General features: G+C 50.3%; 1 protein-coding gene across 4 annotated transcripts in view; it reads left to right on the top strand.

Annotated features, from left to right (window-relative positions):
* dennd3a (DENN/MADD domain containing 3a) overlaps positions 1 to 26,575 on the top strand; it is a 198,225-nt gene that overhangs the window by 30,242 nt on the left and 141,408 nt on the right. For all 4 annotated transcript variants that reach the window (XM_072468310.1, XM_072468309.1, XM_072468312.1 and 1 more), the window contains exon 5: positions 21,338 to 21,477. In XM_072468310.1, the coding sequence (XP_072324411.1) occupies positions 21,338 to 21,477 (140 nt within the window). The remainder of the gene's footprint in view (positions 1 to 21,337; positions 21,478 to 26,575) is intronic.

Here is a 26,575-nt window from a genome sequence, read left to right as displayed (position 1 = left end):
TTAAATAAAATCTGAATTCCTCTTTGTTCTTTTACTAATCCTAAAATTTATGTCCTCCAGTTATCGAGTTACTGACTGGAGAAAACCATTTTTCCTGATTTCTCTTGCCAAAAACCCTCATTATTTTGAACGTGCCTAGCAGATGGTAGATTTGTTTTTTGCAAACCTCTTGTCTACTGCTTAACACCCCCCTCACTTTTTCAAAAACTTCTAACTTCTGTTTTTGGTGGCCTGAATTTATACTTTCCAGTCATCAGTTTAATAATCTATGGAAATAGTTTATCCCCAATAAAACATTATCATAATTTTGAACATTACTGTCAAATACCTTAACTATTCTAATTGTATTTTGGCTTTCCCTTCTATTATTTATAATCTGTCTGTGAGATCTCATGATAATATTCAGGATTTAAATATAATTGAGAATGGGAAGACAAGGGGAAAATGAAATTCACTGTTGGAAAATGGAGAGTACTTAAGTGGGGGTCAAATAAATCTGGGAAGATGTTATTACTAAATTGAACGAAAATTGTGAATTTGTAAAAGATCTTGAGATCTCTATTTTTTTTTTTTTTAATAAATGTTTTATTGAAAATTTTTTCCCAAACAACAATTTTTCCCCTCTTACAAAGCAAACGCAACAATAACAATACAGAAATTTTAAACAATACACAAGTAACAAAACCCCTTTATCTTTGACCTAAACTAAACCCCCCCTCCCCCTGGGTTGCTGCTGCTGGTCATCTGTCTTCCCTCTAACGTTCCCCTAGGTAGTCGAGAAATGGCTGCCACCGCCTGGTGAACCCTTGAGCCGATCCTCTCAGGGCAAACTTTATCTGCTCCAGTTTAATGAACCCCGCCATATCATTTACCCAGGCCTCCAGTCCGGGGGGTTTCGCCTCCTTCCACATGAGTAGGATCCTGCGCCGGGCTACTAGGGACGCAAAGGCCACAACGTCGGCCTCTTTCGCCTCCTGCACTCCCGACTCTTCCGCAACTCCAAATAGAGCTAACCCCCAGCCTGGTTTGACCCGGGCCTTCACCACCCGCGAAATCACTCCCGTCACTCCCTTCCAATACCCTTCCAGTGCCGGGCATGCCCAAAACATATGTGCGTGGTTTGCCGGGCTCCCGCCACACCTCCCACATTTGTCCTCCACTCCAAAGAACCTGCTCAATCTTGCTCCCGTTATGTGTGCTCTATGTAGCACCTTAAATTGAATCAGGCTAAGCCTGGCGCATGAGGAAGAGGAATTTACCCTGCTTAGGGCATCAGCCCACATACCCTCCTCTATCTCCTCCCCTAGTTCTTCTTCCCACTTTCCTTTTAGTTCGCCCACCGACTCCTCCCCCTCTTCCCTCATCTCTCGGTAAATCTCTGACACCTTGCCCTCTCCGACCCACACCCCTGAAAGCACCCTGTCCTGTATCCCCTGTGTCGGGAGCAATGGAAATTCCCTCACCTGTTGTCTAGTAAATGCCCTCACCTGCATATATCTCAAGAAATTTCCCCGGGGCAACTTATACTTTTCCTCCAATGCTCCCAAGCTCGCAAAAGTCCCATCTATAAATAAATCTCCCACCCTCCTAATTCCCAACTGGAACCAGCTCTGAAATCCTCCATCCATTCTTCCTGGGGTGAACCTATGGTTGTTCCTGATTGGGGACCCCACCAGGGCTCCCCGCACCCCTCTCTGTCGCCTCCACTGTCCCCAGATATTCAATGTTGCCGCCACCACCGGGTTCGTGGTAAACTTTTTAGGTGAGATCGGTAGCGGCGCCGTCACCAGCGCCTCTAAACTCGTCCCTTTACAGGACTTTCTCTCCAGTCTTTCCCACGCCGCTCCCTCACCCTCCATCATCCATTTACGTATCATTGCCACATTGGCGGCCCAATAGTAATCGCCCAAGTTCGGTAGTGCCAATCCTCCTCTGTCCCTACTACGCTGAAGGAACCCCCTCCTTACTCTCGGAACTTTCCCTGCCCACACGAAGCTCGTGATGCTCCTGTCTATTTTATTAAAAAAGGTCTTAGTGATTAGTATAGGGAGACATTGAAATACAAATAAGAACCTCGGGAGGACCATCATCTTAATTGCTTGCACCCTGCCCGCCAGCGATAGAGGCTGCATGTCCCACCTCTTGAAGTCCTCCTCCATTTGTTCTACCAACCGTGTCAGATTAAGTCTGTGCAAGGTTCCCCAGCTCCTAGCGATCTGAATCCCCAGGTATCGGAAGTTTCTTTCCACTTTCCTTAGAGGCAAGCCTTCTATCTCTCTACTCTGGTCCCCTGGATGTATCACAAATAATTCACTCTTCCCCATGTTTAGCCTATACCCCGAGAAATCCCCGAACCTCCTCAAAATTCGCATAACCTCTATCATTCCCCCCGCTGGGTCCGACACGTATAACAATAGGTCATCCGCATATAACGAGACTCGGTGTTCTTCTCCCCCTCTAATCACCCCTCTCCATTTCCTGGAGTCTCTCAACGCCATGGCCAGAGGTTCAATTGCCAACGCGAACAACAATGGAGACAGCGGGCATCCCTGTCTTGTTCCCCTATATAGTCGGAAATACTCCGATCTATGTCGACCTGTAACTACGCTTGCCGTTGGAGCCCCATAAAGAAGTCTAACCCAGCTAATAAACCCGTTCCCAAACCCAAACCTCCTTAACACTTCCCATAAATACTCCCACTCCACCCTATCAAATGCCTTCTCTGCGTCCATTGCCGCCACTATCTCTGCCTCCCCCTCCACTGGGGGCATCATTATCACCCCTAATAGTCGTCGCACGTTAACATTCAGTTGTCTCCCTTTTACGAACCCTGTCTGGTCTTCGTGCACCACCCCCGGGACACAGTCCTCTATCCTCGATGCCAGTACCTTTGCCAACAATTTGGCGTCCACGTTCAACAATGAAATGGGTCTATAGGACCCGCACTGCAACGGATCTTTATCCCTCTTCAAAATTAATGATATCGTCGCCTCCGACATCGTCGGGGGTAGAGTCCCCCCTTTCCTGGCCTCATTGAACGTCCTCACCATCAACGGGGCCAACAAGTCCACATATTTTCTGTAATACTCCACCGGGAACCCGTCTGGTCCTGGGGCCTTCCCTGCTTGCATGCTTCCCAGTCCCTTAATAACCTCGTCCACCCCAATCGGTGCCCCCAGGCCTACCACCCCCCGCTCCTCCACTTTCGGGAACCTCAATTGGTCCAGGAACTGCCGCATCCCCTCCTCTCCCTCTGGGGGTTGAGACCTATACAGTTCCTCATAGAAGGTCTTGAACACCTCATTTATCTTTCCTGCCCTTCGCACCGTGTCTCCCCTTTCGTCTCTAATTCCTCCTATTTCCCTCGCTGCTGCCCTCTTTCGCAATTGATGAGCCAACAGGCGACTCGCCTTTTCCCCATATTCATACCTCCTCCCCTGTGCCTTCCTCCACAGTACCTCCGCCTTTCTGGTGGTCAGAAGGTCAAATTCCGTCTGGAGTCGTCTCCTCTCTCTGTACAATTCCTCCTCCGGGGTCTCTGCAAATTCCTGTCCACCCTTAAAATCTCCCCCAGTAATCTTTCCCTTTCCTTGGCCTCTGTTTTCCTTTTGTGGGCCCCAATGGAGATCAGCTCTCCTCGACCACCGCTTTTAGTGCTTCCCATACCACTCCCACAGGGACCTCGCCGTCGTCATGACCTCCAGGTATCTCTCAATACACCCCCGCACTCTTGCACACACTCCCTCATCGCCATCAGTCCCACATCTAATCGCCAGAGTGTTCTCTGCTCCCTTTCCTCTCCTAATTCCAGGTCCACCCAATGTGGGGCATGATCCGAAACCGCTATGGCTGAGTACTCAGCTATCTTCCACCCTAGAGATCAACGACCTTCCCAAAACAAAAAAATCTATCCGGGAGTACACTTATGGACTGGGAGAAGAAGGAATACTCCTAGCCCTAGGTCTAAGAAATCGCCATGGATCCACTCCCCCCATTTGGTCCATAAACCCCTTAAGTACCTTGGCCGCTGCCGGCCTTCTTCCGGTCCTTGAGCTGGATCTATCTAGCCCCGGGTCCAGCACCGTATAAAGTCCCCTCCTAAAATCAAGTTTCCTACCTCCAGGTCCGGTATACGCCCCAGCATCCGTCTCATAAATCCGCATCGTCCCAGTTTGGGGCATACACGTTAACCAACACGACCTCCATTCCCTCCAGCCTGCACTCACCATTACATATCTACCTCCGCTATCTGCTACGATGTTCTTTGCTTCAAATGCGACCTGTTTCCCCACCAAATGGCCACCCCTCTATCTTTGCGTCCAGTCCTGAGTGGAACACCTGTCCACCCATCCTTTCCTTAGCCTAACTTGGTCCGCCACCTTTAGGTGCGTCTCTTGGAGCATACCACGTCTGCCCTTAGTCCTTTCAAATGCGCGAGCACTCGGGCCCTTTTTATCGGTCCGTTCAGGCCTCTCACGTTCCACGTGATCAGCCTCACTAGGGGGCTACCTGCCCCCCTCCGTGTCGACTACGCATTACCTTCTCTAGGCCAGTCCCCATATCCCCCTCGCCTCCGCGCTCCGCTCGTCCCCCAGCGTCGCACACATCCCGCCCACCCACTCTTTAGCCATTTCCTTTTGGATTTCCGCAGCAGCAACCCAGTTGTCCCCCCCCCCCTTCTCCCTCCCTCCTCCCCTCCCCGCTAGATCTCTTTCTAGCTTGATTGCTCCCCCCATATTACTTCCGTAAGTCAGCTGACTTCAAACTGACCCGGTTATTGAGATCTCTATTGATAACTTCAATTCATCACAATAAGCTTGGTGGCAGTGGGTAATGTAAATCGAAAGTGATGTACTATAAATCAATGTTGTGCTGAAATAGCAAGGTAATTGTGCCACTTAATAAATCATTAACACCACCTGCACGTAACAATACATTTTTGATTGCTGCAGTACAAAGGTATTGAAAGGGTATAGATGAGGCAGCCAAAATGACTAACTGGATGGTGGGATTATGAGGAGAAATTGCATAAATTGGCTGCTTTCTCACTGAGGAAGAGAAGTTGAGAGATAATAGGATTCTAAAGATACTAGAGAATGTGGACTGTGACAATTGTATTTCACATGTATGGTCATGAGAACCAGAGGACATGGCCTATGTTTGAATAAGGGCGGGTTTTCAAACCAATCTGTGGATTATTGTCATGAACGAGGGATCACTTCTATTGAATAGGCTTCCCTGTACTTGTTGGAAACATGTAGTTGTGAAATCCTCCTATTTTTCACATATTTTGAATTGGCAGCCTTTAGCAAGTTATTTGATGTGTTAGGCAGTTAGGATAGCCTTCGTTTTATTAGCTCTGATTATGTCACCTTTGCTCACGAGTCGCCAGGTATCTTTCGGATACCGCCACGTGGTTCAAGCTCGAGTTATGATTAATAAGTCAGCACACCGCTTAGTAAGATTGAAATCAACGGTCATTTATTATGTACAGCAATAAATACTTACACAATAATCCTACTATCTATATCAAAACCTACCACTACTGGCCAATACTTAACTTTTGGGGATGGCCCACCAGGTCAGGGAAACGAATGGTTTATCGAATTGGATCTGGCCTGCGGGATTCAAAAGGGGGGAGGGGGAGGGGGGGGGAGGGGGGAGGGGGGGAGGGGAGGGGAGGGGAGGGGAGGGGGGAGGGGAGGGGGGGGGAGGGGAGGGGAAGAGGGGGGGGGGAGGGGAGGGGAGGAGGGGGGGGGGGAGGGGGGGGGGAGGGGGGGGGAGGGGGGGGGGGATGGGGAGGGGGGGATGGGGGGGGAGGGGAGGGGAGGAGGGGGGGGATGGGGGGAGGGGAGGGGAGGGGGGGGGAGGGGGGGATGGGGGGGAGGGGAGGGGGGGGTGGGGGGGAGGGGAGGGGAGGGGGGGATGGGGGGGAGGGGAGGGGAGGGGGGGGGATGGGGGGGGAGGGGGGAGGGGGGGGGGAAGAGAGGGGGGGGATGGGGGAGGGGGGGAAAGAGAGGGGGGAGGGGGGGATGGAGGGGAGGGGGGGGAGGGGAGGGGAGGGGGGGGGGAGGGGAGGGGAGGGGGGGGAGGGGAGGGGGGGGGGATGGGAGGGGAGGGGGGGGGATGGGGGGGAGGGGGGAGGGGGGGGAAGGGGGGGGGGGGGTGGATGGAGGGGAGGGGGGGAGGGGAGGGGCGGGGGGGGGAGGGGGGGAGGGGGGAGGGGAGGGGGGGATGGGGGGGAGGGGGGGAAGAGGAGGGGGGGAGGGTGGAGGATGGAGGGAGGGGGGGGGGGGGCGGGGAGGGGGGGTGGAGGGGCGGGGAGGGGGGAGGGGAGGAGGGGGGGGCACCTCCTACATGGCCACTACTCTGACCCTAGCTATGCACAAAAATTTACCTAAACAATTCTTGAGGGCGCTATGTCAGGCAGGGGCATGCATCGACAAAATAAAAACTTGGAACCTCTAATTTTACCTAAATACACTCATCAGGCATTGCACCATCCTATCTCTCTAAAACATACAACAACAATCATAACATTCCATATACTCTTTCCTGGCTTGGCAGTCAAGCTCAGGATCATACATTTTTTTGTTCATGACACGTTTTGTACATCTTTTATTTACAGAAAAACGCAAGTGCATGTTTTATTATTCTGGTTTCATAGGTCGCGGGGGTCTGGGGTCTGGTCATACCCGAATATAGGGGATCGGATCCGATATACTGGGGTTCGAGCACGGTACGCTCTCCTTCTCCATTTGCGGAGCAGCATAGTCTGCACTGCACAGCAGAGTATTGCCAACGCCAATAGTGCTTCAATGATGTACGACAGGGAGTACCAAGTTGTGAACTTGGCACACCAGGATAATGCAGCGTGGCTGGTGACTGGGCCCTCGGTACTGCGGGGCAGTGAAACATTAACGGCAGGGGGTTTTGGAGTAATGGGGTCCGTGTTCCTGCGCAACCAAATGTTCATTATAAAAATTTTGATCACGATGAAAGAAGTCCTCATGGCTGTCCTCTTTCTTTTTTCTTTCTTTGTGTTCTGTTTTCCTCCGGTCCTGGAGCTTCTGGAGTTCTGTAAAACAAGCATAGTATCTGTAACTACCTTGGTATAATATCCGGTATGTTAGTGTGTCTGTCCTTCTTGGGGCCAATTAAACCCTTATAATTGGTCACTATATGTGACTCCCCCATTTTTTTTTTTTCAAAACAAATGTTAGGACACGGCACACTTCCCAATGGTGGACCAGTGCTAAGTTTATCATCCAAATGTTCCTGGATGTAAATAGCATGAGGCAGCAACCCAAGGGTCGCCTAAATAAATAAAACTGTTTTGAAAGGAAAAGGTCGAATGAGGTGCGTATGGGCCGCGACGGGTAAGATTTGGATGGAGTCCCCGGGTAGGACGGCTACCAATACCGTATGTCCCCTACCCGAGCGTATTGACCAGCCACGCTGGGGGGTTCCCAGGCAGGGCGGGTCTCACGCCGTTTCTCCACTGCCTGAGCAACCGACAAGAACGGGCAAAAATGTAGTCATCATGGTGGGGTTGCTGCTGTGATTCTACCGTCAAATCAGATCGGGCATCTGGCACTTGAACCAGTACCAGCTGAAAAGCTAGTGCTGTGCTTCTACCCTCGAATGAGAACGGGCGTCTGGTACCCGAACGGGTATCAGCTAAAGTGTCTGCAGACAATCTAGTTACACTGATCAGGCGTCTGGTCTGCTGACCAGGTATCTGCAGATGAGCTAGTTCTGCTGAACAAGTGTCTGGTCTGTTGACCAGGTATCTGTGGACAAGTTGGTACCATTGTGGTATCTGTGGACAAGTTGGCACCGCTGAACAAGCGTCTGGCCGCGGTGGGGGTGTTGGAAAGAGCTCAAAAGTTTCAGGTGAATGTGTGTGTGACGGTGAGAAGAATTCTCCTGTCGGACGAACAACACTTAAACAAACATACAAACAACGTAAAACATCCTGCAGGTTCCATCAGGAAGGACAACACTTTTCCCCAAGTGTTTCCTTTAAATCATCATGTGGACACCTCAGTCCTCTGTTGCGAACAGGGTCGCAAAGGGGTTGGCGGATTGGGGGTCTGACTCAAGGTCGTCCCCTTCTCCCGGGTGCCATATTCTGGAGTGAATTAATGTTGAGAGGGCTGTGTGGTATGAGTTGGGGTTGCTTTCGTCGTTGCGGACGAGTCTGTAGGTTGTCGCGGTGCCAATGGCGTTCGTCAAGTTGTGTGGGGACAAAGTCGGGTTCGTCCGTGTGGTTCGGTGGTCGGTGGTGTGGTTTGTTTAAGAAAGTGATGAGGAAGGGATCACTGGAGTCGAACTTGGAGTCGCTGGGTGTGGGTCCAGGATAGTAGGGAGGCGTGCTGTGGCTGTCGTCAGAGTCACAGTCGCTGTCTCTGCTGCTGCAGTCTGTGGGCGTTCCGGGGCGGAGTGTAAATTTTGAGGGTGGAGTCGGGGGCCAGTCCGTGTCTGGGCTGGAAGTGGTGGGGGGTTGGTGTGCGCATGTTGGCTGTGGGCGGGGCTTGGTCTGCTGCGTCAAGCATGACATGGTGGGCGTGGTTTGACTGTGCTCCATAAGCCTTTAACTGGTTTATGTGAAACCACGCAGTCTTACCATTTTGGTATTTGATTTTATATACCGATGGGCTTACTTTATCCATAATGGAGTACGGACCTGAGTATTTCGGAGACAGAAATGTGCTGTGGTTATACACAGACATCACTTGTTGTCCTATATTATACTCCGTTGCATGTACTGCCTTATCAAAACAGGCCTTGCTCTGTTTTCTTTTAGTGCCCAGTTTAACAGCGGCTGCTAACTGAGCCGTTTTTACATTTACAAGTAATTGTTCAACGGCTTTCTTGTGGGTGAGGGCCGTAACTTCAGGGCTGGTCAGGTCTAAACCCAACAAGTACTCTGTCCCTTTCATGGGGCGTCCGATCATGAGGGTGTGTGGGGTGTAACCTGTGGAGGTGGAAACAGTGTTATGCAAAAACATCAGCGCAAAAGGGAGGACAGAATCACAGGTGGTGTTGTTCTGCTGGACCATTTTTCTAAGGGTGGTTTTTAGGGTCCGATTCATGCGCTCCACTATACCACTCGACTGTGGGTGGTACGCAATGTGAAATTTTTGGGTTATGCCAAATATCGTGAGGACGTTCTGCATGACCCGTCCCGTAAAGTGAGAACCTTGGTCCGATTCAATACTGCGGGGGAGTCCCCATCTTGTAAAAATGTGGTGGGTTAGGATTTTGGCTGTGGTTTTCGCGGTGTTGGTGCGGGCTGGAAATGCTTCCACCCACTTTGTAAAAGTGTCTTTGACCACCAGAACATATTTATAGCCATTCCTGCAAGGGGGCAATGGACCAATAAAATCGATCTGGAGGTTAGTCCAGGGGCCGTTAATGGGTCGGGTGTGGCTGAGTTGTGCCTTTTTGGCATATATATCTGGGTTGTTCTGTGCGCAGATGAGGCAATTCTCAATGTAATGGGATAGATCCTCTTTGAGATTTGGCCACCAACAAAGCTGTTTGAGGTGGGCTGCGGTGGGATCGATTCCATGGTGTCCATGACCATCATGGAATAAACAGATTAATTGGTTCCGATCCTGATTTGGAACTACATAAAGGGTGTCTTTCAACACCACACCGTCATGAGTGGTTATCATATTTCATATTTCTGTACCTCTCGTATGAGGCTGGAAACTTCCCTTTCACAATCTCAGTGAGAGCGCAATCCTGCTTCTGGGCCTCCACTAGATCATCGAACTGCACTCACTGGCACACTCACTGGGGCGCTTTCGGGGGGCTTCCAAAAATACCCATGCCTGGATCCTGCCTTTGCCAGCGCGTCGGTTTTTACATTTCCAGGGGGGGAGGAACGATGGTGGCTGCGGACTTTTATAATGCCAAAAGTCTTATCCTTGGCTTTTTTCAGAATATGGCGGAGTAATGGGGCTGAGGGGAGGGGTTTCCCATCCGCGGAAACAAATCCTCTTGTTTCCCAGAGGGGCAGAAATTCGGTAAGGCTGTTGCAAACGTATAGACTGTCTGAATATATGTCTGCTGGGCTGGGGAAGGAATCGGGGTGCTCTATAATGTAAGCGATGGCCGCAAGCTCTGCTGCCTGTGCGCCTAAGTGTCCGGGTAATTTTAATGCGATTTCCTCGAGGGCGCGTCCCTGCGTGTCCTCCACATAAATCCCACAACCTGTTATGCGTTGCCCATCCAGGACTGTGGAAGATCCATCCACATAAATCCTAATGGGATCACACGTGTCCGGGTGAGGGGGCTTTGAGATGGGGTGGCTAGTTTTCTGGGGGGTGTTTTCGCAATAAAGGGGCCTGTATTATGGTGGGGCGAGATGATTTCACACTCGTGGGGGTTCCGCGATACTGTAGATTGTCCGCTAAGTATGTGTGTGTCTTGGTCCGTTTGACTGATGTCCCGTCCTTGTAAGAGAAGGGTCCACCTAGCAGCGTGGATTTGGCTGACGGTACCGTCTTTAAGTCGTCCGTCTAGTAAAAGTTGGGTGGGGGTGTGCTCAGTCAAAATGGTGATGGGGTTCAGTCCGGTAATGTATGAAAAGTACTGGACTGCCCAGAAAACTGCGAGCAGGTGCCTCTCACAGGCTGAGAATCCCTGCTCCACAGCATCTAAAATTCGGGAGGCATAAGCCACGGGTCTTAGCTGGTCGTGCCGTTCCTGCAGGAGCACGGCTGAAAGGGTGCGGTCTGTGGTCGCGACCTCTATGGCGTAAGGGGAAAGCGGGTCGGGAACTTGCAGTGCGGGGGCGGCTATGAGCGCCTGTTTTAATGATTCCACAGCATCCGTATGCTGCGGAAGCCACCCCCAGGGGGCTCCTTTCTTTAGGAGGTCTGAGAGGGGCGCTGCCTTGCTGGCGAAACCGTCAAATGTGGTTTCGGCAGTAGTCAACCAGTCCTAAAAATGACCGGAGGGCTGAAACGTTTTGGGGAAGGGACAATTTAGCGATCGAGTCAATTCTTTTGTGCTCGATCTCGCGTTTGCAGTGTATGATGATAGTACCCAAATATACCACCTTTTCTTCCAATATCTGGGCCTTTTTGGGTTGACTTTACAGCCAATGGAATGTAGTAATTCCAGGAGTTCGGACAGAAGCTCAATGTGCTCTTCCTTTGTGTCTGTCTGCAGTAGTAGATCGTCTACATACTGTAACAGACATTCGGGGCGAGAAAATTTCGCTAGTCCATTTGCCAGCTGTCGGTGGAAAATGGAGGGGGAGTTGTGGAAGCCTTGTGGCAGGCATGTCCACGTGTATTGCTGCGCTCGGAAAGTGAAGGCAAATTTGTACTGGCACGCCTTTGCCAATGGAATGGACCAGAACCCATTACTGACGTCCAAAACCGTGAAATATTGGGCATGGAGTCCCTGTTTGAGCATGGTCTCGGGACTTGTTGCAACGGTGGGGGCTGCTACGGGGGTGACTTTATTGAGTTCCCGATAATCTATGGTCAAGCGCCATGATCCGTCGGGCTTCCTTACTGGCCAAATCGGGGCATTATTACTTGAGGCTACCGATCTTGGGACGCCCTGCTCTAATAAACTTTCTATAACCTTTAGGATTTCTCCCTCTGCTTCTAGGGGGAATCCGTACTGCTTTTGGGGTCTAGGGTCCGGTCCTGTTATTTGTACGGAACCAGTCATCCGTCCACAGTCGTGTTTGTGGGTCGTGAATGCTGCCCTGTTTTTTTGCAGGACTGCCCTAACCTGTCGGTCCGTGCTGAGTGAGGTGGGGTTGAACCAAAACTCGCCAACTGCGCTAATTTTGTTCATATAGTCCCCTATATTGAGCATTGTGGGGGCTCTAGCGGATTTCGTCATCTTCCAGACACACTGGTTGACTGGATCGAAAGAGAGGTGGTGAGAATTCATGAAGTCGATCCCCAAAATGTGCTCTGCTGTTGGGGGCAGGTCGACTAAAACTACGGGATGTTTTGTGTTAATGGTTCCGATTTGGATGGGTAAAGGGGTTGTGATGTGTCCCTGCTGTGAGTGGCCTGTGAAGCCGCTGAGGGTGATAGTGGCTGTAGTGGGCCACGCGTCCTTACCAAGGGTGGAGGAATTTAAGGTGGTGCGGGACCCTCCTGTGTCCCAGAGAAGCTCGATCGGCTGTCCCCTAATCTTTGTTGTGACTACGGGTCATCCTGACCTATCCCAAAGGGTATCGCAGACCCAACTGGGGGAGCCTGTACACCGTCAGTCCGTACCGGTCAAGTCTGTCTGATCGGACTGGGCGCTAACGCTATGTATGGACTCTGCCTTTTTCTTATTGAGAGTGCCTGTCTGTTGGGCTCTCTGTGGCTTTTTAGGGGCCTTGCATTCTTTGGCAAAATGTCCCAATTGTCTGCAATTGTAGCATTCTTGCGGTTTTGCTGGGGGGCTGCTCTTTCCCTCGTTTACCCAGGCGGGGTTGTGAAGAGTGGTTCTTACTGCCTGCACGTCTGCGGCGGCTTGTTTTTCCTCGGGGGTTCTAGCTGCGGGTTTACTGTGAGCCGACTGTTCCCAAACGCGGGACAATCTTTTGACCACCCACTTCTCATTATGAGCCTCCTCCGAGGGGTCATAATTACTACAGGCATTCTGTCCTGCTTCCGTGGCATGGGAGATAAGGGTGCGGGTCCATTTGGCGAACGCTGTAGGGTGTTCAGACTTTTTCTGTCTGCACTTATTTAGGCCATCTACGGGATCGCCCCGGTTATACCCGATCGCATCCAGGATCGCGGTATGCATTTCTGCAAGGGTGCCTCCTCCTACGTTCTGTGGGTCGGGAAGGGCTGCTGCGACCGATGGGTCTAAGCTGAGGACCGTGAGCTTTACCTGCTCTTTCTCATCCAGGCCGTACAAGGCCGCCTGGTGTTTGACGGTGGCAAAGAAATGGTGTGGGTCTGAAGCGGGGAGGAACGGTGTGATTTTAGCACACGCGTCCCGTAATTGGGTCACTGTGAGGGGGGTGGAATATAAGACTTCCGCCTCGTCTGCTGTGGCTGTGCGGTGGGTTGTTACAGGGTTCATGGGAGCCTGAATTACCTGCTGTGTGGGTGGTGGGGGTGCTTTCCTCCTTTGGGGCTTTCCCTGCGCACATGTTCCCTGAACATATCTCTGCGCTGTCTCCTGCAATTCTTCCCAGGATTGGTGGTCGTTCACCTGTCTTTGTTTCGGCCACTGCAGGCGCCGAGAGGTCTGGCCCGGCATTCAATTGTTAATATGTTGCAATTGTTCCTGGGGATAGCCGATTAAACTGCAGATGTCTGTGTTGATGTGCTGCTAATAGTCGTAGGTATCGATCTGGGCCGACTTCCCCAGAGCCGAATACGCTATTCTGTCTGCAGCTGTCCGTTTGTGTCCTGTTGGCTGCTTTTCCCATCAGCCTTTTCGGTTAGCCATTTTATATCGGGTTTTGGCCAAATTAATAGGGAATCAGCCATTTTAGGTGGCTACAGGATCGATGTGGACTGCACTCGATGCAGGGAAGCTACAAACAGACGTCTAACACTGTAGAAGATCCAACACTGTTTTATTCAACGATAAAACTGATATACATATTCAGTTGTGGGTCAACAATATACTGAACTGACCGGAGACCCTGTAGCCTGACCAGACTTACTAGCTACCGCATGGTGTTTGCACTTGCTAGCTTGTGGACTCTGACTGTCTCAGTGGCTGGGCCCAGAGAGAGCGGGAAACCTAGTGCCCTCTGGCTTTCTAGTGGTAGTGTCCTGTCTGGTGGTTGGCTGCACTGTGTTGTGTGCTTACTGGTCATCCTGTGTGTCAATCACTGCCTGTCTGCATCTCATTATATACATGAGTGGATATTATGACATTATTTTTGTTTTTTCTATTTCAAACCTTTTACCATATTTTTCTATTTACTTTCTATGTGTCTCTAACACGTAGATCTACGCTCCATCCTTTTCTATTACTTCTATCTTTCCTACTCTTTATCTTGCTGTGTCATTTTGGCTCCATTTACTGTAGTAAGTCATATTTTGATTCCTCGGTGCTCTGATGGCCTTCCTCAATAATTGACTTGGTATGACTCTTTTCTCCTTCTTGTGTATCCTTGGTACTCAGTTCCTAAAGAAGTTTTGATCCAGTATTTGTCAGGCATATAGTAAATTCCTTCTTGTTTATAGTGATCCTCCAATCCTGTATTGGAAATATATAGGGTCCAGAATTCTCTCTGTCCACTTCCATTTTAAGTCTCCTAAACATAATGTTTTAAAATTACTTTGCAGTGGGTTCCTTTATGTTCTTTACTGGTCTTCAAGTTCGTGCATTGTTGATCTGAAATCTGTCTCCGAAAAAATTTGCTTTAATCCAGCATCTTTAATGTATTAAACTGTCCCAAAATGCTTCACAAAATGTTATTGAACTAATTTAATAATGCACCATATATTGGGGAAGATGACCAAAAGCTCGGTTAAAGTGTTTGATTTTAAAGGAAAAGAAAGCATTTTAGGGAGGGAATTGTAGAGTTTCTGGACTCGACTGCTGAAGGAAGAACAATGATGGAGCAATTAAAATCTGGGATGCTCAGGAAACCAGAATTAGAGGAGTGCAGGGCTGTAGGGTTGTGCCTGAGGGTTGTAGGGTTGGATTTTCCTAATCTTGAAAACAGTCCCAGGGCATTCTGTAAATGCCCTGTCAGAATTTCTCATTTCTGCTTGGAAATTTTGCCCAAAAGACATTTGAAATTGGGCTATTGCACTTCAAGTTTGCTAAAAGTTATGTTGTAAATGTAAAACCTTCATTTGAACCAGCTTAACCAGGAAGCATAATAGGATGTCATTTTTTTTCTATTAAAAAGCATGCTTTGATGTATTTAAGAGTGCATTTTCATTAATACAGTTGAAAAAGTGTTTATCACCAAAAATAAACATTTCTAATGAGTGTCCAGTCCTCCAGTTGAGAGTAACTTTAAAATCACTGAAAATGACTTTCTGAAAATATATACAACAATTTACCCATTTCTCTGGTGTACACAAATCAGTGTATTCATAAATATATTTTAAGAAAATATTTATAAAACTTGCCTACTGTGCACCTAACAAAATCAGTTCAGTGAGCGCAACTTGAAAAGCTTTCCCGAAACAGAAAAATTGGATTAATCTGGGATGTGGCCAGTTTTCTGGGCGATATTTGATGTGGGAGAATTAAATCTTAAAACTAACATTAGAAAGTTGGAAGACGGGGCAGTACGGTGGTGCAGTGGTTAGCACTGCTGCCTCACGACGTTGAGGACGCGGTTCAATCCCGGGCCTGGGTCACTGTCCGTGTGGAGTTTGCACATTCTCCCTGTGTCTGCGTGGGTCTCACACCCACAACCCAAAGATGTGCATTGTAGATGGATTGGCCATGCTAAGTTGCCCCTTAATTGAAAATCCCCTGATCTTTTGTATAAGTTTTACTGATATCACACAGATTGTGCTAATATTACTCCTGTGTTTGGACTTCCGGTTGAGGCTTTGCCTAGGTAGGTCGCACGTTCGGCAGCTCCCGCCAAGAACAAACTTTTGGGCCATTTTGAGGAGCCCCAGCGGCACTTTTAAGACGGTTCCCAGTGTGGGAAGGTGATAGTAAGGTTCCCCCAGCACTGTATGGAGTGGACCAGGAGTGGAGTGATCAAAAAAGTGGTTTTGGAGCAGCGAAGAGAGCGGGGGAGGAAAAGCAAGATGGCGGCGGGCGTAGATCAAGCAGCGTGGGCGCAGTGGTCGCGGGAACAGCAAGAGTTCCTTAAAAACTGCTTTGCGGAGCTGAGAGCAGAAATGCTGGTGCCAATGAAGGCGTCGATCGAAAGGCTGGTGGAGACCCAGAAGGCCCAATGGGCGGCGATTCGAGAGGTGCGGCAGAAGGCCTCCGAGAACGAGGACGAGATTTTGGTCCTGGCGGTGAAGGTGGAGGCGCACGAGGCGCGACACAAGAAGTGGCAGGAGAAGTTTGAGGACCTGGAGAACAGGTCGAGGAGGAAGAATCTTCAGATCTGGATCTCCCTGAAGGAGTGGAGGGGTCTGACGCTGGGGCACATGTAGCTACAATGCTCAACACATTGATGGGCGTGGGAGCTTTCGCGAGGCCCCTGGAGCTGGGTGGGGCTCATCGAGTCCTGGCAAGGAGGCCTAAAGCCAACGAGCCACCAAGGGCTGTAGTGGTGAGGTTCCACCGCTTTATGGACAGAGAGTGTGGCGAAGAAAGAACGGAGCAGCAGGTGGGAGAATACGGAGATCAGTGTCTACCAGGACTGGAGGGAGGAGGTGGCCAAGAAGAGGGCTGGTTTTAATCGGGCCAAGGCAGTTCTCCATCGGAAGGGGGTGAACATAGAACATTACAGCGCAGTACAGGCCCTCCGGCCCTCGATGTTGCGCCGACCTGTGAAACCACTCTAAAGCCCATCTACACTATTCCCTTATCGTCCATATGTCTATCCAATGACCATTTGAATGTCCTTAGTGTTAGCAATGACACACCGTACGCCTTCTTAACAACCCTCTCAACCTGGGTGGCAACTTTCAGGGATCTATGAAGTTTGGAATGCTGCAGCCAGTGCGATTGTGGGTCACGTTACAGGACCGTCACCACTACTTTGAGACGCCAGATGAGGCGTGGACCTTTATTCAGACTGAAAAGCTGGACTCGAACTAAGGGTTTGTTGTGGAGGGGGTGTTTACTATAATTTGGGGGTGTTCTTCTTCTGGTTTCAGGTTGGGAAGAGGGGAAAGGGAAGGGGTGAGTGGATATGATGTGGGGGCTGTGTGAGAGTGTGGCCGCTGCTGATGAAGTGGGGGGGTGGAAGCCCGGGGATGGGGAGCTGGGGTGAGGTCGCAGAAAAAGAAACTGCGCCATAGGAGGCGGGGCCGGCTCGGATAGAAAGCGCGGGCTTTTTCCCATGTTAAGGGATGGGCGGGGCCTTGGGGGAAGGGTGGTGCTGGAGGAGAGCGCACATTGATCGACGGGGAGGGGGAGGGGGGGGGGGGATTCCCACACTGGGGGTCGTTGGAATGGCGGGAGTGGCCGGAGTCAGCTGACTTACGGGAGTGTAATGGGGGAGCAAAATGGCTGGACGGTGATCTGGCTGGGGGGGGCGGGGAAGGAACTGGGTTACTGTTGTATTGGCCAAAGGGGAGCTGGAGGTAAAAGAGGGAGTCGGTGCGGGGGTCCGCCGCCTGGGGGACTGGGGGGTGCGGGAGGCGCGGGCACGTGGCTGGTCTAAAAACGGGGACGGCTAGTTGGCAGGGGGTTGGGGGGGGGGGGGTGGAGAAGAGGCAGAGTAGCCCCCTGATCCGGCTGATAACATGGAACGTGAGGGGCCTGAATGGGCCGGTCAAGAGGGCCCTGGTGTTCGTGCACTTAAAGGGACTGAAGGCAGACGTGGTCATGCTCCAGGAGACACACTTGAAGGTGGCAGATCAGGTCTGGCTGATAAAGGGATGGGTAGGGCAGGTCATTCACTCGGGGCTGGATGCGGAGAATAGAGGGATTGCGATACTGATGGGGAAGCGGGTGTCGTTTGAGGCGATGAATATTGTGGCGGATAATGGAGGTCGATACGTGATGGTGAGTGGTAGGTTGCAGAGGACGCGGGTGGTACCGGTGAACGTATATGCCCCGAATTGGGATGATGCCGGATTTATGAAATGCATGTTGGGTCGGATCCCGGATCTCGAAGCAGGGAGCTTGATAATTGTGTTGGGGGGGGGGACTTCAACGCGGTGCTGGACCCAGCACTGGACCCTTCCAGGTCCAGGACGGGTAAGAGGCCAGCTGTGGCCAAGGTGCTCGGGTTTATGGACCAGATGGTGGGAGTGGATCCGTGGAGGTTTGCCAGGCGGGTGGCCAGAGAATTTTCTTTTTTCTCCCAGGTCCATAAAGCCTATTCCTGGATAGATTTCTTTATAATGAGTAGGGCACTAATCCCGAAAGTGGACGGAACGGAATATTCGGCTATAGCCATCTCGGATCACGCCCCGCATTGGGTGGAGCTGGAGTTGGGGGAGGAGAGGGACCAGCGCCCGCTGTGGCGCCTCGATGTGGGACTGTTGGCAGTTGAGGAGGTGTGCGGGCGGATCCGGGGGTGTATTCAAAGATACATGGAGGCCAACGACAATGGGGAGGTGCAGGTGGGGTAGTCTGGGAGGCTCTGAAGGCGGTGGTTAGGGGAGAGCTAATTTCCATTAGGGCCCATAGGGAGAAGAGAGAGAGGAGGGAGAGGGAGAGATTGGTGGGGGAGATATTAAGGGTGGACAGGAGCTATGCACAGGCCCCCGAGGAGGGGCTGCTTCGGGAGCGACGAAGCCTCCAAATGGAATTTGATCTATTGACCACGGGGAAAGTAGAGGCGCAGTGGAGGAAAATGCAGGGGGCGGTATATGAGTATGGGGAGAAGGCGAGCCGGATGCTGGCACATCAGCTTCGTAAGAGGGAGGCAGCGAGGGAGATTGGTGGAATTAGAGATAGAGGGGGGAAATACGGTGCGGAGTGCGGTGAGAATAAACAAGGTATTTAGGGACTTCTATGGGGATCTGTATAGGTCGGAGCCCCGGGGGGGGTGATGCGGCGATTCTTGGATCAACTGAGGTTCCCGAGGGTGGAGAAGGAGAAGGAGCAGGTGGCTGGTTTGGAGGAGCTGGTTAAAGGATTGGGGAGCATGCAGGCGGGGAAGGCCCCGGGACCGGACGGTTGAATTTTACAGAAAGTATGTGGACCTGCTGGCCCGTTGCTGGTGAGAACTTTCAATGAGGCTAGGGAGGAGGGGACCCTGCCCCCGACAATGTTCCGGGTGCTGATCTCGTTGATTTTGAAGCGGGATAAAGATCCATTGCAATGTGGATCGTATAGGCCGATTTCGCTCCTCAATGTAGAAGCCAAGTTGTTGGCGAAGGTGCTGGCTACGAGGATTGAGGACTGTGTCCCGGGGGTGATCCATGAGGACCAGACGGGGTTTGTGAAGGGCAGGCAGTTAAACACGAATGTGCAGAGGCTCTTAAATGTGATCATGATGCCCTCGGTGGAGGGGGAAGTGGAGGTAGTGGCGGCTATGGACGCGGAGAAGGCCTTTGATTGGGTGGAGTGGGAGTAACTCTGGGAAGTGCTTGGGAGGTTTGGGTTCGGGGAAGGGTTCATAAGATGGGTCAGGCTGTTATATAGGGCCCCAGTGGCGAGTGTGGCTACGAATCGGCGGAGCTCGGAGTACTTTAGGTTGTACCGCGGGACGAGGCAGGGGTGTCCCTTATCCCCCTTGTTGTTTGCACTGGCAATTGAGCCGCTGGCCATGGCACTGAGGGAGTCTAGGAACTGGAGGGGATTGATCCGGGGGGGGGGAAGGAACACCAGGTGTCGTTATATCCTGATGACCTGTTGTTATATGTTGCAGACCCAGTGGAGGGGATGGCAGAGGTTATGCAGATCCTCAGGGAGTTTGGGGACTTCTTGGGATATAAGCTCAACGTGGGGAAGAGTGAGCTCTTTGTGGTGCATGCGGGGGACCAGGGAAGGGGGATAGACGAGCTACCATTGAAGAGGGCGAAGAGGAGCTTCCGATACCTGGGGATCCAGGTTGCTAGGAGCTGGGGGCCTGCACATGCTCAATTTGACACGGTTGGTGGAACAGATGGAGGAGGACTTCAAGAGATGGGATATGCTGCCACTCTCCCTGGCGGGTAGGGTGCAGTCGGTCAAGATGATGGTCCTCCCGAGGTTCCAGTGCCTGCCCATACTAACCCCCAAGGCTTTTTTAAAACGGGTAAGCAGGAGTATTATGGGATTCGTATGGGCGAATAAGACCCCGAGGGTGAAAGAGGGTGTTTTTGGAGCGTAGCAGGGACAGAGGGGGGCTGGCACTGCCGAGGCTATGTGGCTATTATTGGGCAGCTAATGTGGCGATGATCCGTAAGTGGGTAATGGAGGGAGAGGTGGCGGCGTGGAAGAGGCTAGAGGTGGCGTCTTCTGTGGGTACGAGTCTAGGGGCGCTGGTGACGGCACTGTTGCCACTTCCGCTGACAAGGTACACCACGAGTCCGGTGGTGGCGGCGACTCTGAAGATCTGGGGGCAGTAGAGGCGACATAGGGGCGAGGTGGGGTCTGGTCCCCGATACGAGAGAACCACAGGTTCGTTCTGAGTAGGATGGATGGGGGGGTTTCTGAGCTGGCATCGGGCTGGGATTAAAAGAATGGGGGACCTATTCATCGATGGGACTTTTGCGAGCCAAGGGGCGCTAGAGGAGAAATTTGGGTTACCCCCCGGGAATGCTTTTAGGTGCATGCAAGTGAGGGCGTTTGTGAGATGGCATGTGAGGGAATTCCCGCTGCTCCCAGCACGAAGGATTCAGGACAGGGTGATTTTGGGTGTATGGGTTGGAGAAGGCAAGGTCTCGGCGATCTATCAGGAAGCGGAGGAGGCCTCGGTGGAGGAGTTAAAGGGTAAGTGGGAGGAGGAGCTGGATGAAGATCTGTGGGCTGATACCCTGAGTAGGGTTAATTCTTCCTCCTCCTGCGCGAGGCTCATCCTAATACAGTTCAAAGTTGTCCATAGGGCGCATATGACAGGGGCGAGGATGAGTAGGTTTTTTGGGATGGAGGACAGGTGTGCGAGGTGCTCGGGGAGCCCAGCAAATCACGCCCACATGTTCTGGGCATGCCCGGCGCTGGAGGGGCTTTGCGAGGACCATGTCCAAAGTGGTGAACACCCGGGTCAAGCCGAGCTGGGGGATAGCATTATTTGGGGTATCGGACGAGCCAGGAGTGCAGGAGCCGAAAGAGGCCGGTGTTCTGGCCTTTGCGTCCCTGGTAGACCGGCGAAGGATCCTGCTATTGTGGAGGGATGCGAAGCCTCCAAGTGTGGAAGCTTGGATTAACGATATGGCAGGGTTCATCAAGTTGGAAAGGATAAAGTTTGCCTTGTGAGGGTCTCCAGGCGGTGGCAACCGTTCATAGACTTTCTCGTGGAACGTTAACTGGAGGTCAACAGCAGCAGCAACCCAGGGGGTGGGGGGGCGTTTGGTTTTTCTGTTTTGTTTGGGTTGGAGTGGGGCATTTTTCCTTACTGGCGTGTTTATTTCTTAAATGGGGGTTATTGTATTTTGTTTGAAATCTCATGTATAATTTTTGCTTGTTTTGTGCTTTATTCTTTTTTTCTGGTTGGAGTGTTTTGTTGAAAATCATTGAAAATTTGAATAAATATATTTAAATTAAAAAATCGAATACATTGCATGGATTACTTTTATTACAAAATATAGCTTTCAATAAATGCTACTTTTGAAGATGAGTAATGAGATTTTTTTATTCACAGGAAGGAAGTAGTTTCCAAAATGGACACGCACACTGGGATATTGCTGTGCATCACCCGAGAATGCCTTTGTATGCTCCTTTCAGTATTTGTGTGATATCTAAGTTTCCTTATTATACAGCCTTCAAGGATTCTCTCTCCTGGTAAGCATATCGTTGTGTTTTTGTTTGTTTGAACTGAACTCAGCGTCTGTGCATTTTAACTGCTTGTAGTTTATATTATACTGCGAGATTGCTGTTACTTTCCCTTCACGTATGCAGGACAGCTAAAGATGGCCAGAATTAGGGGGGCGGGGGGTCCGACCCTGGGGGTGGCCTCCGATGTGGCTTGGCTGGGGGCCTCCTTTCTTCCGCACCAGACCCTGTAGCCCAGCGCCATGTTGTGTCGGGGCATGCGCGTTGAAGGAAGCCACTGCGCATGCACGCGTTGGCGTGTGCCACTGTGCATCCCGTGGCACCCAGTTGACGCCGGGATCAGCAGCTGGAGCGGTGTGAACTGCTCCAGTGCCTGCTGGCCCACTGTAGGGGCCAGAATTGCTGGTCCTGAGGCCGTATTGACGCCGTCGAGAAACGTGACAGAGTTTCCGACGGCGTCAACACTTAGCCTCAGGATCACAGAATCCCGCCCCAGGTGACCAGAATTAGAAAGGTGCTACTACAGAGAGGAAGGCAGGCAGGAGGTTTAAGTCTTCCGAACCTGATGTATTATTACTGGGGGACAAATGTGGAGAAGGTACGGAGCTGGGTCAGAGGGGTTGACACCCAGTGGGTCAGAATGGAGGAGAGTTTGTAGGGAGTCGGGATTGAAGACACTAGCAACAGTGCAGCTCCTGATGGTCCTGGGGAAATACTCAGGGAGTCCGGTACTAATAGCTTCGTTGAGAATTTGGAGGCAGTTTCGCCAGCACTTTGGGTTGGGGGCAGGGTCAAGGGAAATGCCGATTCGGGGGAACCATAGATTTGAGCCAGGGCAGTGGGATGGAAATTTTCGGAGTTGGGAGGAGAAAGGTATTAGAACACTAAAAGATTTGTTTCTTGGGGATCGGTTTGCAGGATTAAATGAGCTGGGAACGAAGTATGGGCTTCCAGACTTTGCCAGAAAGGAGATTCAGAGCTTCCCGGCAGAGCCGGTCGCCACTTTGCTGGAGGAGGTGCTGACGACAGGGGGACTGGAGAAAGGGGTAGTGTTGGCAGTTTACGGGGCTATTTTGGAAGAGGGGATGGCACCGCTGGATGGGATCAAGGCAAAGTGGGAGAAAGAGTTGGGAGAGGGTATGGAGGAGGGGTTCTGGTGTGAGGTGCTCCGGAGGGTGACGCCTCCACCTCATGCGCGAGCGAGGTTGGGGCTGATACAGCTGAAGGTGCTATATAGAGCGCACCTCAGAAGGGTGAGGATGAGCCGGCTCTTTCAGTGGGTAAAAGATGTGTGTGAGTGTTACCGGGGGTGGGGGGGGGTTGCTGTTTGGGAGTTTGATGGGAGGATGGGATTGTTGTTATTGATGTGGGGATTGACATTGCATTTGTTACTGATTATTGTTTATTGTTGGTGGGTGTAAATTTGGGAGAAAATGTGAAAAAGGAGGAGAATAAAAATATTTTAATAAAATGCAGGACAGCTGGAGTTTGACTGAAGAAGGATGTTCTCTGGCTGCAACAGCGTGTTTGAAGCATTGGTACCACAATTTTTTTAGTGTGTTGACTCTTTTTGTTTAAAAGAAATTGCTCAATTTTGTTTTTGTTCCAACAAACTCTGGCAAGGCTGATTCTGTTTTTCCACTGACTTGCTAGTACTACTTGGGTAATACCAGTTGAAGTCAAACGGCAGTATTTTCTAGCCCTTCTGTTGGCAGGATCTTTCGTTCCCATTAAAGTCAATCGGGATTCATATGAATCGTCTCATCTGTTGCAAGAAAACCTGTCTTGATGGGGACGTAAAATCTCAGCAGCAATGGTTTATGGCACCGAAAGATACCATTCAGTCCATCGAGTCCAAGCCAGATCCCCACGGAGAAATCCATTTAGTCTCACTGCCCTGCTCGATCCTCGCAGACTTGCAGGTTTATTTCCTTCAACTGTCTATCCAATTTCCTTTTGAAATCATTGATTTTTTTTTCTGCTTCCACCACCTCCACGAGCAGCAAATTCTGTCATTACCATTTGCTGTGTCACATTCCCCTTGCATTTCATGCCCAGAATCTTAAATTTGTCCCCTCACCCTTGTGCGATCAACAAATGTGAAGTGTTTTCCCACCCAACTTGCAATTAAATCGCCTCCATTCCTCGAGTCATTCTGGAAAATCTCCACTGCACCTGCTCAAGGACCTTCACATCTTGTCTAGTCTGTGGTGATGAGAACTGGATGCAACACTCCAGCTGGTCTCTAACCAGAGCTTTCTATAGGTTCGCTATAACATCCTTGCTTTTGTAGTCAATTCCTCTTGTCATATTTGTATGGACGAAATCACTCTTGTGGACAACTTGCGGTCGGTAACACAGAACTGCCTTATTTCATTTTTCCCTGGTACTGTAAATAGATGAATGCTCACAAGAGGGCAGTAGTACATTCCTCCCACCTTAATGATTTTGGTAACATTTCATATGGGTTTCTTCACTCATGCTGCATCCTTTTCCAAATGTTGGCGCTCTTCTTTCAGTCTGTCATCCTGATCTGCTTGTTTGGACCTGAAATAAGTATGTTATCCAAATGGAAAAATTTGGCTCATTTGGCTCATAGGGCAGCACGGTAGCACAGTGGTTAGCACAATTGCTTCACAGCTCCAGGGTCCCAGATTCGATTCCGGCTTGGGTCACTGTCTGTGCGGAGTCTGCACATCCTCCCCGTGTGTGCGTGGGTTTCCTCCGGGTGCTCCGGTTTCCTCCCACAGTCCAAAGATGTGCAGGTTAGGTGGATTGGCCATGATAAATTGCCCTTAGTGTCCAAAATTGCCCTTAGTGTTGGGTGGGGTTATGGGGATAGGGTGGAGGTGTTGACCTTGGGTGGGGTGCTCTTTCCAAGAGCCGGTGCAGACTCGATGGGCCGAATGGCCTCCTTCTGCACTGTAAATTCTATAACTCCTTGGAAAATTCCGAGAGCTGAAGAAATTCTAAATGGCAGCCTATGAAATTGGGAAAGACCTTTTTGTGTATTGGTAGTAAAGCATGACTTAGGCTCACGTCTAACTCAAGTTGCCGATGGGCATTTGTTCAACCTAACTTTGAAAAAATCTGAACAACTGGGCAGCACGGTAGCATTGTGGATAGCACAATTGCTTCACAGCTCCAGGGTCCCAGGTTCGATTCCGGCTTGGGTCACTGCCTGTGCGGAGTCTGCACGTTCTCCCCGTGTGTGCGTGGGTTTCCTCCGGGTGCTCCGGTTTCCCCCCACAGTCCAAAGATGTACAGGTTAGGTGGATTGGCCATGATAAATTGCCCTTAGTGTCCAAAATTGCCCTTAGTGTTGGGTGGGGTTACTGGGTTATGGGGATAGGGTGGAGGTGTTGAACTTGGGTAGGGTGCTCTTTCCAAGAGCCGGTGCAGACTCGATGGGCCGAATGGCCTTCTGCACTGTAAATTCTATAATAATCTATGATAACTGACAACATTGTGAACAGAACCTTCTGGTTTTGCAAAGTAGCAGATGGATTATATTCCAGTACCTGATCTAGTTACATTGTAATCCCCACATATTCTTGCACTACCATCTGACTTTGGTATTACCACTGTGGAAGGAACCCAATTACTCTGTTCTATCTTGGTGATAATGTTCTCAGTCTCATGTCTTTTCAGTTCTTGCTCTATCTTCTGTCTCAGAGAATAGAGTGCTGGAGATGGACGTGACCTGCCATGAACTGGCCTTGATTTTCTTACAGTATGTATGTTACCCTTGTATCTTTGAAGCGGCTTGCTGGTTTCACTGAAAACCTGATGATGTTGATCATGCCGTCTTGCAATGTGAATTTGTCTTCGAAGTGAAAAAGCTGAAATTTAACTTGGGTGCTGCTAACCAATTTCTTCCCAACAAGACTGAATTTTCACTGATCATAACATTGTTAGGCAATTTTTCCCATTGCCTGTTGAATGTGACTGGAACTGACACGCTTCCAAATTTAGGGAATTTGATCTCCTTCACAGTTTCATTACTCTATTTACAATTTTTCCAACTGATGTTGACTCAATTTTTCATGATACAGCGACTCAGGAATCACACTAACTGCACCCGTGTTGACCTCCATCTTTACTGGAGCTTCATCCAGCACTGCTGGATCATGATGCCCTGTGCATCCATGGATCATTCTTATGCTTCTGATTATATGAATCTCAACAGACCCCTCAACAACCTGCTGCTGCTCAACAACTGTATACAGAGACTGTCCTTTCCTCCAGCCAGTATTCTCTCTGTTAATCTTCTTGCAACATGCCGTTGCAAGGTAGCTCTTCTTGTACCTGTAGAGCTCTGCCTTCACAAATGGACAATTCTCTGCTCAATGTTGGCAACAAACTTGTGCCACTGATACTATTGATTTGAGTTGTTTGGGTAGCTTACTCATCTACAGCTTACTTACTTCACTAGATACCTGATAGTTGTTAACTCAACATCCCTTGAGTCATGTTCCACCCTGTTCATGGCTGTTTGGCAAGCTATTTCAAAAGTCAATTTTGACAATGTCATCAACTTACTGCGAATGCGCTAATTTTTAAGCCGCAGACAAATCTTTCCTGTGATGTGTTCTCTTTAAGTTCTCCAAAATTACAGTGAATGGACAGATTTTTCTAGGCCACATGAAACTCTCCAATGTCCTCACTGAGTACTTGATTTCTTGTTCCAAAACAATAGCTTTTATGCAAACTCCCAATGGCTTGGAGTTTTGGTACTGCTCAAGCAAAATATCCTTCAATGGGTGTAACCTTTGTCTTTGCTTGGTGCACAAATTCTGGAGCATCCATACTCGCTGGACCTGTTTCAGTCAAAGATACTTCCCCTTTTCCATACTGCCTGGTTGAAAACTGGGTTATCAGGATCATGCAGGATATTGTGAGAAATGAAATACATCTCTTCGCTGCTCCACATGAAAGACTGTCAGTTGTGACTATGCTTCCCCAATTACCTGAACTCGTGTAGGCACAGCCATTTTGGTTAGTTGACCCGTGTGTACAAACCAAACCTTTTAGACTGAATTTTAAACCATTTTTCGGCAAAGGATATTGACTTAGCTAGCTGGAAACTTTGTTCAAAGGACTAGCC

The sequence above is a fragment of the Scyliorhinus torazame genome, chromosome 11 (assembly GCF_047496885.1).
Source record: "Scyliorhinus torazame isolate Kashiwa2021f chromosome 11, sScyTor2.1, whole genome shotgun sequence".
In the NCBI taxonomy this organism is placed as follows: domain Eukaryota; kingdom Metazoa; phylum Chordata; class Chondrichthyes; order Carcharhiniformes; family Scyliorhinidae; genus Scyliorhinus; species Scyliorhinus torazame.
The sequence above is the reverse complement of the archived record's forward strand: the minus strand, read 5'-3'. Positions and strand labels throughout refer to the sequence as shown.